General features: G+C 41.0%; 1 protein-coding gene across 9 annotated transcripts; it reads right to left on the reverse strand.

Moving 5' to 3' along the window:
- Positions 1-1,725: 1,725 nt before the first annotated feature.
- tpm1 (tropomyosin 1 (alpha)) lies at positions 1,726-12,919 on the reverse strand. Of its 9 annotated transcripts, none has more exons than XM_085282165.1 (10): positions 12,650-12,913; positions 12,135-12,260; positions 8,210-8,343; positions 7,836-7,953; positions 7,455-7,525; positions 6,645-6,720; positions 6,385-6,447; positions 6,205-6,274; positions 5,503-5,581; positions 4,192-4,498 (listed from the first exon to the last, which is right to left on the reverse strand). In XM_085282165.1, the coding sequence occupies exons 1-10, from the start codon at positions 12,761-12,763 to the stop codon at positions 4,495-4,497; spliced, it is 855 nt and encodes a 284-aa protein (XP_085138291.1). In that variant the 5' UTR covers positions 12,764-12,913; the 3' UTR covers positions 4,192-4,494. The 9 variants fall into 9 exon arrangements, with proteins under 9 accessions (XP_085138294.1, XP_085138292.1, XP_085138297.1 ...); XM_085282163.1 differs by lacking the exon at positions 12,135-12,260 and adding an exon at positions 11,832-11,957 and having other exon boundaries at positions 12,650-12,903; XM_085282168.1 differs by lacking the exons at positions 4,192-4,498; positions 5,503-5,581 and adding an exon at positions 1,726-2,587 and having other exon boundaries at positions 12,650-12,919.

Here is a 12,919-nt window from a genome sequence, read left to right on the forward strand (position 1 = left end):
CTGCTGTAGCAGCAAAGGAATGTCAGTGGGCTTGCCAGTTATTTAACTGCTGCAAGCACAGTGTTCTGTGCCAACATAAACTAGTGACTAATATATTAATTGTACTGTATGTGCATATAGTACGTGAAAGTTAATTTTATTTTTCAACTTTAACTTCACTGATATCTATCAAGTAAAGTGAAGTACTTCGCATACTATATAGTACACTCACCAGCCACTTTGTTAGGTACTTATGTTCAACTGCTTAACACCAAAAGTTAAGTCACATAGCAGCAATTTACTGCATTTAGACATACAGATATGATGAAAAGGCTGCCTGCTTAAGTTAATATCAAACATCAGAATGGGTTTCACAGTGATTTAAGTGACTTTGAACGTGGCATGGTTGTTGGTGCCAGATGTGCTAGTCTGAATATTTCCAAAACTACCAAACTACTGGGGTTTTCCCACACAACTATCTCTAGGGCTTTCCGAAAATGGGCCAAAAATGAGAAAAGATCCAGTAAGCTGCAGTTCTCTGAGTGAAAATGCCTTTGTTTATGTCAGAGGTCAGAGGCCAATGGGCTGGCTACTTTGAGCTGATAGGAAGCCAACAGTAATTCAAATAACTAATTGTTACAGCCAAGGTATGCAGACGAGTATCTCTGAATATACATCACGCTGAATCTCGAAGCAGATGGGCTACAGCAGCAGAAGACCAGATTGGATGCCACTTCCGTCAGTCTCACCAAAACTGGACAATAGAAGATTGGAAAAATATTACCTGGTCTTGATTTCTGCTGTAATAGAACAATAAGAGGAAAGCATGATTCTATCCTTCCTTGTATCAGCAGTTCAGTCTTGGGTTGTTGGTGTAATGGTGTGGGGAATATTTTCTTGGTACACTATGGGCTCCTTAATATCAACTGAGCATCATTTAAATGCCGCAATATTGTTGCCGACCATGTCCCTCCATTTATGACCACAGTGTACTCATCTTCTGATGACTGGTTCCAGGAGGACAAAGCTCCTTGTCACAATATTCAAATCCTCTCAAACTGGTTTCTTGAACATGATAATGTACTCAAATGGCATTCACAGTCACCAGATCTCAGTCCAATAGAGCACCCTTGGGATGGCAGATTCTCATAATGGATGTGCAGCCAATAAATCTACAACAACTGTGTGATGCTATCATGGGATCATGGACCAAAATCTCTTAACCGACAACAAATGCTGTTTCCAGCATCTTGTTGAGTCTATGCCATGAAGAATTAAGGCAAAAGAGTATCCAACCCAGTACTAGCACAATGTACCTATAAAGTGTCCAGTGAGTGTATATCTGATGTTTTATTGTAAAATTATTATAGTTTGTTGGATCAATTATTTAGAAGATTTCAGAGGGTAAATGACTGAACTGAACAAATATAGTAGCTGTTTTGGGTGAGCTGGAGTGAACCAAAGAAACACATTACAATGCTTTTGAACAGATGGCAGTCAAACTGAGGCCCAAGGAAAAGAAACAAGAGAGAGAAGTTTTGAAAATGCTGCAAAATTAATAGATTTATTTAATTTTTAGCTATTTGAAAAATGTAATACATTTTACATATGGAAAGATAAAATAAAATCTATTAAATAAGCTTTCTCTTTTCTTTTGCACTGCAATCAAGCTTCATTCAACTACAGGTCACCTCTGACGAACAAAACAAAAAGTCTACGTATGTACCACAAACAAAGTTACAAAACTTTCAAAACATGCTTTTATTTATATTTATATTTTTTACATTTTAGATATGATGACACTTGAGACGTCTACATTAAAACAATGCTAGAACAAAGCACTACCGGTACACCAAAAATCATACTATACAGACAAAATGAAACAATTTTGAACCTTGGTTTTAAACAACAACAACAAAAAGGGCTGAAGTCTTGTGCCATTTCTTTAACATTACAGTAGCACCAGTATACATACTGACAGTGACTGTCAGGGTATACATACACTTGTGATGACTTTCATGTGTATATTCACTGGGGTGCAATGACTCTTTTTTAACATAGTTTGTTGTATGAATAATGCTGAGGTTTTACTAAGTGCAAAATTTCTCCACTTTGTCCTTTGGTATGTGCATGATCAAGGCAGAATGCTACGTACCAGATCAGCTTAAATGCAGTTGTAGAAAACAATCTTGTAACCAATGGTACTTGGTCAATGGTCATTTCACCAGATGACTTGTCAAAAAAAAAAAATCAAGGATTGCAAAAGGCAAAGATAAAAACTGGCTTGCGAAAACAACCGTGTTTCTCAGTTTAGGCTTCATGAGAGGGAATGGTTAAGCGTTACTTCCCCTTTGAGTTCTGCTGAAGGCAGAACGATGCAATAAGAATAGCATCTGGCTGTTTGTTCTCCACCATTGGCAAGGTACGAGAAGAAGGGGTTTACAGTAAGCAAGGTGCAAATACATAAAGCCAAAACCACAGTGTATGTGTGTGTGAGGGGCAAGGGGAGGGGTCAGACCGTGCTTTCACAAATTATTCAGTTCCATTAGAGTCTGGTCCAGCATCTGGTGCATTTCGAGGTTCTCTTCTTTAGCTTGTGATACTTTCTCTGTTAGAACAATCAAAATGAAAACATTTTAATGTCACACAAGCACATACAAGTGAGTCAGCTGGTTAGCTTGTATTAATAATCAAGCTGGCTACATTGTTCAGGTCAGTTGGTAAATCTGAGTGCTTTTTAACCCGACCTGCACAGCACTGACAGCAAACAGAAACACACAGAATAGCAAGCAGTCATGCAGATTACAAATACACTGCAACTGACACAGAACACACAGCAACAGTATACAGGTAGATTATTATAGTGTTGGTTATAACAGTTTATTAATGCCAAACTAAAGGTTAGAAAATTATATGTAAAGATAATCCCTGATTTTTACGGTTTCAAATACACTTCCACCAGCAGCGACACAGACACATCGAGCAGCACAGGCATCGTACTCGGGCAATGCAAACGGAAGAGCTTTGGAGCTTACGCTGGATCCGATTGTCATACGCACACCGAAAGCAAAACCGCAGTGAACGGAACAAACGCATGAACAAGTTAGTCCTCATTCAAGGCCACGCGAAGTTCATTAGAGAGAAGGCGGTTTTTCTCAAGTTGATGGTAGAGGCGATCTTTGCAGTCAGAAAGCAAGTTGAAAAAACAGAGAGAATAGGAAATCAGAGGAAAACAGGAAAAGAGAAAGTGGAATACCCTTTGACATCTACCTTCTCTAGAAAGGAGCACCGAGAGATTGGTTTAATCTTTGTAAAAGGTCTAAATAGCCATAATAATAGATGATATTACAAAATAAAGTATTTTGATGGTTCCTGCTTTTTCTTTTTGTCTGCAAGAGGCGAGCCAGGGCTGTGCATAGAATAAGAAACAGAAGATAGAGCATTGTGACAAAAAAAGAGCCAAAGATCTAAATCCTAAAATGGAACCATTTAAGTTGAAAAATGAAGAAACAGAAAAATAAATCATGAATTCAATCACTACTCTGTCTTGATTATTCACTCAGTTTCCTGTAAGTATCTTTAATGTGGCTGCTAAACCTCAGCCAGTCTTTAGGCCAAATTTGGTTTCATGCTCACTCCTGCTAATCTTGATCTCTCACAATTTATGGCAATGACTTTAATACAAAGAGTCTGAATGTGTCATGGTGTATTTATTTAAATATATGACAAGATACCATATATCATACAAAGCCTGTTTGTCATAATCACTGATGTCAGTCAGTTTCATCCAATATTTCATCGTCAGATGAGGTTCCACAACTCTTACATACTGTTCTGCACGCCAACCATTACTCTACGTTGCCACAGTCTTGCTGATAACAGCCCAACACCAATTACCACCAGCTCAAACATCCTTCCTGCCAATTACTCCCATCACAATACTACATGTTCAAAAGTGCTTGCATGCATCAGTCAACTAGACTCAGATTTCAGTCAAGTATCTACAGATGCTGGAGGTTTCTGTGCTTTCAGTATTGCTGTGATATTCCTATTATATCAGCTTCACAGAAAAGAAAAACTTTGGACGAAGAAGAAAATGAGCATCGACTGAAATCCATAAAACTACACCAAGGAAGAGTGAGGACCTAGTGGTTTGTTGAGATGCAAGAAAAGAAAAAAAAAGAGAAAATGATTCAATAGCATAACTTAAAATCAAGGCTTCCTGGTTTTATTAGAGCCAGTGAAAAATAAATATGAATGAAAAATAAAAAGGACAGAGAAAAGAGATACAGCTTTACATAGAAGGAAGGACGTTTATTTTTTTTACACAACGCAGAAAGATTCTAGGATTCTGTACAAGTGATGGGATGCAAGTAATGTTGACATGAAGACATGAGGGGGAAAGGGAAGCAAAGACAGAGAGGGAAGGGGGGGGGGGAAATGGAGAAAAGGCTGGAGAGAGCAGACAGATGCTGCTCAGCCGGCAGGAGGCGTCTTTGATGAGGTGTAAACAATTTATCTGTGTGGAAGAGAAGAAGTAGAGTGAACCTGGGGGGAGCAGGAGGGGGACCTACGGAAATGTAAAATGCCAACCAAAATACACCAGACACACGGGAGTCACGGAAGGGCACCACAAAAACCACAATGCACAGTATAAATGCATCCTGTGTATTGGAAAACACTTGCAAACACACACACACACTGAAGGGTTGGGGCAAGTCCTTCCTGTGATTACATCAACACCTTCCTGCTACATCACGAGGTGCAGCGCTCAACTGACAGACAGTTGTGGCTCTCATCTTTACACACTGGGAATTTTACTTAGGAAAAACTGTGGGCTCAGCCACACTGGTGCTACGCTATGGCCTCTTCTCCTCACCTGGTATATTGACATAGCAAAGGAGGCTATCACAAACACATGTGTGGGCCTTTCTTCTCAACGGAAGTAGACCATATTAGTAGAAATGGGGACACTACATGTAACCATGAGGATCAGGATGTAAACCAGTTTCAGTGAAAAAAAAAAATCATTATTGCAGTTTTTGTCAATCAACAGCTTGCATGCATTGCTTAAGAAGTGAAAATGTCCAACGATATTACAATGGGCATTTGAACATAAACTCATAAAAGAATCTAAATATTATCATGCTGCGTTCTGCTCATGCATGAACTGACTTCATTCGTTTTTTTCTGTACTCTCAAATGTCAAAGATACTGACACAAAAGGCATACAGTATCATCATAAGGACACAATTAAAGACAGGATTATCTATTACAGGAGCAGCTCAAGTACAGAGGGAACAAATTTCTGTTTTAAGACTTGAAACTTTATATATAAGACTATATATAAAAAAGGAATTTTAGTATAGATGAGATGTTTAGTTCTAGTGAGCATGTAAAATAATAAATGAGGGAGACAAAAGAGGTGAGACATTTGATGTGTAGGTAACACAGGTGCAGGCCAGAGGCGAGAGAGGGGGCATGATGGTGGAAACAAGCAGGTACGGCAAGTAGAAAAATTACATGGAAGTCATGTCGTTGAGGGCGTGGTCCAGCTCCTCGCTGATGGCCTTGTACTTCAGTTTCTGGGCATACAACTCATCTATTGGTGGGCCAGGAGTGAAAGGTTCATGTTGGGGGTGGGGCGGGAGGTAGGGCGGTGATTGAAAGCAAAAGGTGGAGGAGGAACATGACACAAGGAGGTGGAAGGTGAAGCATCCAGACCATTTGCAGGACAGGGAAGGAAAAAAAAACATGGAGAGAGGACAGAAAAACGAGGGGGGAAAAAAGGAAACAAAGTTACACCAGAAAGACAGAGTGGATGTGCAGCAGATCTAAGGTTAGATTCTTCAGCACCATTGAGAAATGGGCTGTATTTCACTGCAATGTGGTGCTTATAAGACTAAATCAACACCTAAGCCTGATATCGCTGCTTAACTTTAAAACCACCCATTCCTAACTGGAACTGAAAAAAGCAACCAACTAAATGTAATAGTGAAAGAATAAGAAGTACCAAAATAGAAATAAGATGCTGTCTGAAAAAAAAAGAGAAGATGAAACAGGATAGAGTTCAAAAAGAAATGTGAAAAAGGGACCTAGGAGATTTTTTGAAACACTTACCCAAAACACTTCCAATGATACAATAAACATTGGAAAAATAATCATAGTAGCATTCTGAGTTTGGAGGCAGAAAAGCAAGCAAACAAAAAACCCCAAAAAGCATACCTTCCAGGTCATCAATGGTCTTCTCAAGCTTGGCTACTGATCTCTCAGCGAACTCAGCACGAGTCTCAGCCTGCATTACAGAGACAGATTCAGAAGTCAGTCCAACACTTGATGTGGAAACTTGTGTAAATTATCCTGGTGTGAGTCTAAAACACCAGATGGGGCATTGTGAAACTGTACCTCCTTCAGCTTGTCAGTGAGGACCTTGATCTCCTCCTCATACTTGTCCTCCTTCTGTGAGTACTGTGGGTCAAAAGCAACAACAGCTATAAGGAATCGCAAACATGTGCGTTGAGATAAATACTTTCACTGCATTTATAGAAATGAGTTTAAAAAAAAAAAACAGAAGTGAAGAGGCTCTTCTGCGCCCCATCCATCAAGTCTGCAGGGGAGCTGCAAGGGTTTGACAGCATGCAGTCGCCCGGAAGGATGGCACGTACCTTCTCAGCCTGTGCCTCCAGTGACTTCAGGTTGTTGGTCACAGTTTTCAACTCTTCCTCAAGCTCAGAGCATTTGCTGGTGTTTTAGGGGATAAAGTTGCCAAGGACGAGTAGGAAAAAGGAGGGAGACGACGATGGACAGATCCGAAGGTAGACACAAATAAAAAGGTGGAGGGAAAAAGAAGAAAGGAGGGGGAGAGGAAACAAAATAATAAATAAAAACTACAGGGTTTTAACAAGGAGGGAACGCCAAGTACCTCAAAAGTGCCTTAACAGAGCAGGAATGTGAGAAAACACAGTAGCAGTGTGTTTTTTATCTGTTTGGATTGAAATATCATACTTTTCTGTGGTGTTATTCTTGCACAGCCCCTGCCATGTTAGGCATGAAACAGTCTAATTGCACTTGGAATTAAAGAGCACAATGAAGGAGAGGAGCAAGCACAGCAAGCAAAGCAGTGAGAAGAGCCACTCAGAGATACAAGTGTGTTATGCTTTCTGTTTGCAGTACCTGTATGACTGTGGAGTCTAGTGATTTCATGCTTTGCTCCAAAACCCTTAGCTCATCCTCCACTCTTCGAGCACGCCTGTTAGTGGGTGTGGCGCGCATGTGCAAGCCAAAACCATTCAAACCACGAGGGGCATGCAAATAATCAGCACATACAGTAAGAACACAGGGCACACTGTTCAAATGGAAACAACTACTAGACTTTTAAGTGTTAGCGCTCGAAGCTTCCTGAGTATTTCAATTCCAGCATACGTGCAAGTTTAAGCAAAGATTTTGTGTGTGAAAAAAAAGGCAAAAGGACTTACCCTTCTGACAGCTCAGCGCGCTCCTCTGTACGCTCCAGATCACCCTCAATGATGACCAGTTTACGGGCAACCTTTTGGTGTAGCACAACAACGTTTTTAGAAAAAAGAACCATGAAATGACTGTGAGAAAGTTAGCACTGGGTTACATCCAGCCCAGAGTGTTTCACCCGCTTACGATTATTCTTGCAACGCCGATTCTGGTGAATTATAAACAAGGTTTAAAGGATACAGGACATATTATAAACTTTCCAGTGAAAATTCAAGTGTTATAACTGGGTAAAAACAAGTTTAACAGAATGAAGAGCTCAGGGTTGTTATAACTGAATTAACGTCTGTTGCAGAGCTATCAATTTCAAAGCTAAATGCTTAAAAAAAACTCGCCTCCTCATATTTGCGGTCAGCCTCCTCAGCGATGTGTTTGGCCTCTTTCAGCTGGATCTCCTGCAGCTCCATCTTCTCCTCGTCCTTCATGGCCCTGTTCTCAATGACCTTCATGCCTCTGTGTGCGGGAACAGTCAAAGAATGTTAAGAATTAAGTGGTGAGACCTGACAGACTTCCTGCAGTTTTCCCTGAGGACCCATATGTGGTTAAATAGTAGTGCTGGCAAGTAAATCTTTAATGTGCTCCTAAGGTGAATACCTAAATGTTTTCCGATATTAAAAAAGAGCAGAGGCACTTCTACAAAGGAGTGGAAACATGTTCACATGGCCTGTTTACCTCCCTGTCTGAGCCTGAGCTGCCTCACAAAACTCACCTCTCACTCTCATCAGCAGCCTTCTCAGCCTCCTCCAGCTTGGTCAGAGCAGTAGCCAGACGCTCCTGAGCACGATCCAACTCCTCCTCAACCAGCTGGATACGTCTGTTAAGGGAAGCGACCTCTCCCTCAGCCTAAGGAAAGAAGAAACATCATGTCGGGAGATTGTTTTTGCAGGTATGCTCAACAAATCAGTCACATATAGCACAACAAGAAAGTCGGTCCAAAGAAAGCAACCGGTGAATGTATTTGTTTATTAGAGTAGGTGTCGCCACCATTGTTTTTATGCCCACTGAGAGAGTGTAATCGTGGTTGTTCTGAAGTGTTATCTGTGAGCCACCTGTTGGGAAAAGCCCTCCCACCAGGCCTACTCCTCATTGACTATGTATAATGATAATTTCCCCAAACTAACATAAGGCTGAATGCCGCGCCTCATTACTGAGCTCCCCTGAGAGGACATTAACAAGGCTCAAGTCAAAAGGGCCTGGCACAATTAATGAATTCTGAAAATGACTGCTTGCATTGTACAGCTACAAAGTAGGCTCCCTGGGGTTTGAAACATTTAAGTGTAATTTATCTGGTCATCAGTGTAAGCTATGGAATCTGTGTTAAATGGGGTGGTATCTTTGCAGAAAAGCTGATATACACGAGCACACATTGAAAAAAAAGGTGGGTCTTTTTATGATTATTCAAACATGTAGCTACTTCTGCTTTCTGACACTGCTCAGCAGGGATTAAGACCTGCACTGGTGTCACTGAAAAGCGGATATTCGGCAGAAGCCTGCACACGAGGCAAAAGTCTTTTCAGAAGCTTTCCCCTGCAGCCTTAGGTTAAAGTGTGCAGCGCTGGGCCAGAATGCACTGGATGTTTTTAAAGCACGATGAGGAAGTTTCTAATGACCTATAAACCCATTAGTGGTCACTACTATTTCTAATACATTGTAGTTTGTCAACATTAATTACAAGCTGTTACACTAAGCCTGAGATTAACTCTGACTGCTGCGAGCCTGTGCACTAAGATTTATTTCCCGTATAGATAACTACCGCTATGTTCTGTTGCTCGTTGCTGTGAAACTATATTGTCCTTATAAGGGCAAGTCAAAGAGCATAAGCTGACAGAGCACACTGGCACCTTCAAATGTTGCCACAGTGGTAGTTTCCTGGTTGCTGAAAATACTTTATTCAAATGTGTGGCCTGCTCCTGGTTGGGCTGGAGCAATGAATTAAAGGATCGCAATATATATATATATATATATATATGTATATATATATATATATTTATATATATATATATATATATATATATATATATATATATATATATATATATATATATATATATATATTATATATATATATATATATATATATATATATATATATAAACAGTCAGGTTTACCGGTAAAGGAAATGCAAGTGAACTCGTTTAAGGAGATGAGACAATACAATGACACAAAGTGCCACAGTTGCTGCTGAGCCAACAGGGCATCAGCGGCCTAACGTTGCCAATTAGAGGCGCTTATCCAGGAGCAGCGGGCTATCAAAGCTTCATCTGAGACTTGCGGTGGCACACGGAGAGCCAAGTAAAAGCTCAGCTTCCAGCACTGGGGTGGGTCAAGAGCAATCCCGCTATCTCACTGTGTATCAATTCAAACTATGGCCCTACATGAACTCTACACAAGTGCACAGGAAATGATACAGAGAGAGGGAGACAAAAAGGAGGCAATTGTGCGCTCGCAGGTAGGCTCTAAGCGCGATAAACATGCTTACTTGTTCCCTGGCTTTCCTGTGCGCAAGCAACTCCTTCTGTAATCTCTCGGCTCTGTCTTCAGCACCGTCTGCCTGCTCTTGTAAGGATTTGATCTTTCGTTTCACTGCATCCAGCGATGTCACTCCTGCCATTGTTTATGTACCGTTGTATATACTTAGATATATAATATAAAAAACAGGACTACACTTTTGCGCTGCAGCACAGTTTCCGAGAATTTCACCAGGAACGAGGTGACGTCCTTGGTTGTGCAGAGGGCTGCGTGAAGAGAGGCGAAAGAGTGCGCAAGCCTTCTGGAGACGCACTGTGCAGTGAATGTATTTACCAGGAAGTACGGTGATTTCAAACGAAGCATGAAAAAATAACCGGTATCCTGCGGGGTTGTACAAAACTTTAGACCGCGATAACATGCTGCACTGCCACTATAAAATAATAAAATGTAATAAAATGTAAAAGATACAAAATACCAATGCTGTTTAATGACGTGAACACACCCAGACCCACACACAACGGAGCGTACTCGTAGCGTACACTGTGCTACAGCCCCCTCTGCGGGTCAGCCGCGAGCAGTACATACGTGGCAGTGAAATGTTTTGGAGAGTGCAGGACATTCAATAAGTCTTCACTGGCTACAGTAATTACAGGCTGCCGTTGAAACTTTGCAAATATCACGGAACAACCAATCCTAAAATATGTAAGGGAAAAACAAGTCCATAAAACACAAGTAGTAGTTAAAGTTGCTCGAACAACCCACAAACTATCTGGTAAATATCTTTTTCTTTTGGGGTGGGGTGGGGGGTGGGGGGGCACCACAATACGCTTTCTATAGGGAATGAAATGTCCAATCAAATACGAGCTGAGAAGACTCAATTACTCAATTGACTTTTGACCCACTTTGGCCTAACCACCCACCTACCCCCTACTTTGAGATCCAATTAAAAGATTATTACAGCTTGTTTCCCCTCTGCAACCGGATTCGTCTGATTGAGTTTTATAAGCAAACGTCTCTATCTGCCGAACTTGATGTTGGCCGTCACCTCTTGTCATTCGAGGGACCCCTGTCGTAAAAACCTAACTTTATGAGGCCATTAAGATGACAAAATCTAAATTCTTTACATAATTTATTTTATTTATTTATTTATTTTTGTCACGCATTTATTACCAAGGGGATAAAACAGTGGGGCAACAAAACAAAGTTTTCTTCTTCTTTTTTAAAGAACTTTTTATTCAATCGAGAAAAAAAATGCTGCAGCTTTCTTTTCCTTTCTTTTTTCCTTTTTAATTTGTGTGCTGCCCAAGACTTTTTGATAGGGAACCGTTTTTTCCTTTGGTCAGCAAAGAGCGCAGCACGCAGATGTGAGCTCTATCTTGACCATATATAGCAGTGGGCTATATTTATCTAGGCGCTTGAGCTTTTTGGGAAGGCTGTGAGTTCAGTCTGCATGACTTATCGCTCTGAAAAGACCTAAAAGGCGGAGATCACGGTCCACAAACACGAGAGATTGTTACAAATTTGTACAGAAATACCGACGAGGCTCCAGGGGAGGATGAACTGAGTTTAAAAATAGATGTTTTGAAAGTGCTATATTTGAACAATTAAACCGACTTTCTTTGGACTGTGATTGTGCGTGTGACAATTTAAGAAACGACAGTTCCAACTACGGGTCTAAATGGTTGATTAAAAACAAACAAACAAACAAATAAATAAAAGTTTGTAGTGTATCAGCTTTGGGGAAAAACCCATCCACAGATTGGAGCAGTGGTGGTGAACTGTCGCTTCCCTTAGAGGTGGCAGAATGAAGATGTGGGGTAGCGTGTAGGAATGGTGCCATTGTAAATCCCTTCCTTACTTACATCGGTGGCTTTCTTCTCAGCCAGCTCAAGTTTCTCCTGGGCATCTTTAAGAGCCTCGGAGTACTTGTCCAACTCATCCTCAGTTCCCTTCAGTTTCTTCTGCAGAGCTACCAAATCGTCCTCAAGCTGAGTTTCAGTGCAGGACAGTTTCAGGGGTGATCAGCGGAGGGTCGGAGTTGCGTGAGCGCGCACAGGCGCAAAAGCGCATACACACAGAGAAGAGAGAGAGACAGGGGACAGCACACGGAAAAGAAAGAGACAGGAGAAAAGTTAGGGAAGCCCATGCACTTCAGGATCAGATACCTTGGTGGCGACCTCCTCAGCAGTCAGCAGCTTTTCTTCAGCTGTTTGGAACTCCTCGAGCACTTTATCTCTTTCGTCCTCAGTTATACGCAATTTCTTTTCCATCTCTCTTATATCGTCCTCTAACTTCACATGCATATGAACAAATTATACAGTTAAACAGAATATAACAGAAACATGCAGTTTTCAACGATCAAGTGACATTTCTCTTAAATTGACTTAATCAAAAATGATTTCTGGGTTATATGGTTTATGGATTACATCAACAGTTGCTAAAACAGTGGAGAGGATGATTTCTTTTTTATCATTCTTCAAAAATGACATTAAAAATGCAAAAAAAATGTTTAAAGGATGGATTATTCTTAATTTTAATCCTTAACTGGGATTATCCATGAAAATAATTAATCCGTTTTAAGGAGGCGGTCCATTTAAACTGGTATTCCTGCATTTTTACTGCATCTTTCGGGTTTTCCCACAAAAGGAAGAAGGACAAAAAAAACCAAAAAACAGCCGACCTGTTTGCTTCTGTCCTCTGCTGCTTTCTTGTCTGACTCGGCCTGCTCAGCTCTGTCCAAGGCATTCTCCTTGTCGAGCTTGAGCATCTGCATCTTCTTCTTAATGGCATCCATGGCTGCTTAGTGTTGTTCGGCGGCACCGACAAAACGTCCAACGGAAAACCAAGGATAGAGTGGGAGAGGGGCTGGGGCGTCTGTGCCTAACTGAACGCTAAGCTGGAGTGCAGGCTCTGCCTGACTTTGCACTGTCAAATATGTACTTTCAAGGTG

Source organism: Mchenga conophoros, linkage group LG7 (assembly GCF_057382185.1).
Source record: "Mchenga conophoros isolate Kocher_MC1m ecotype Shallow Benthic linkage group LG7, M_conophoros_male_GT1.1, whole genome shotgun sequence".
In the NCBI taxonomy this organism is placed as follows: domain Eukaryota; kingdom Metazoa; phylum Chordata; class Actinopteri; order Cichliformes; family Cichlidae; genus Mchenga; species Mchenga conophoros.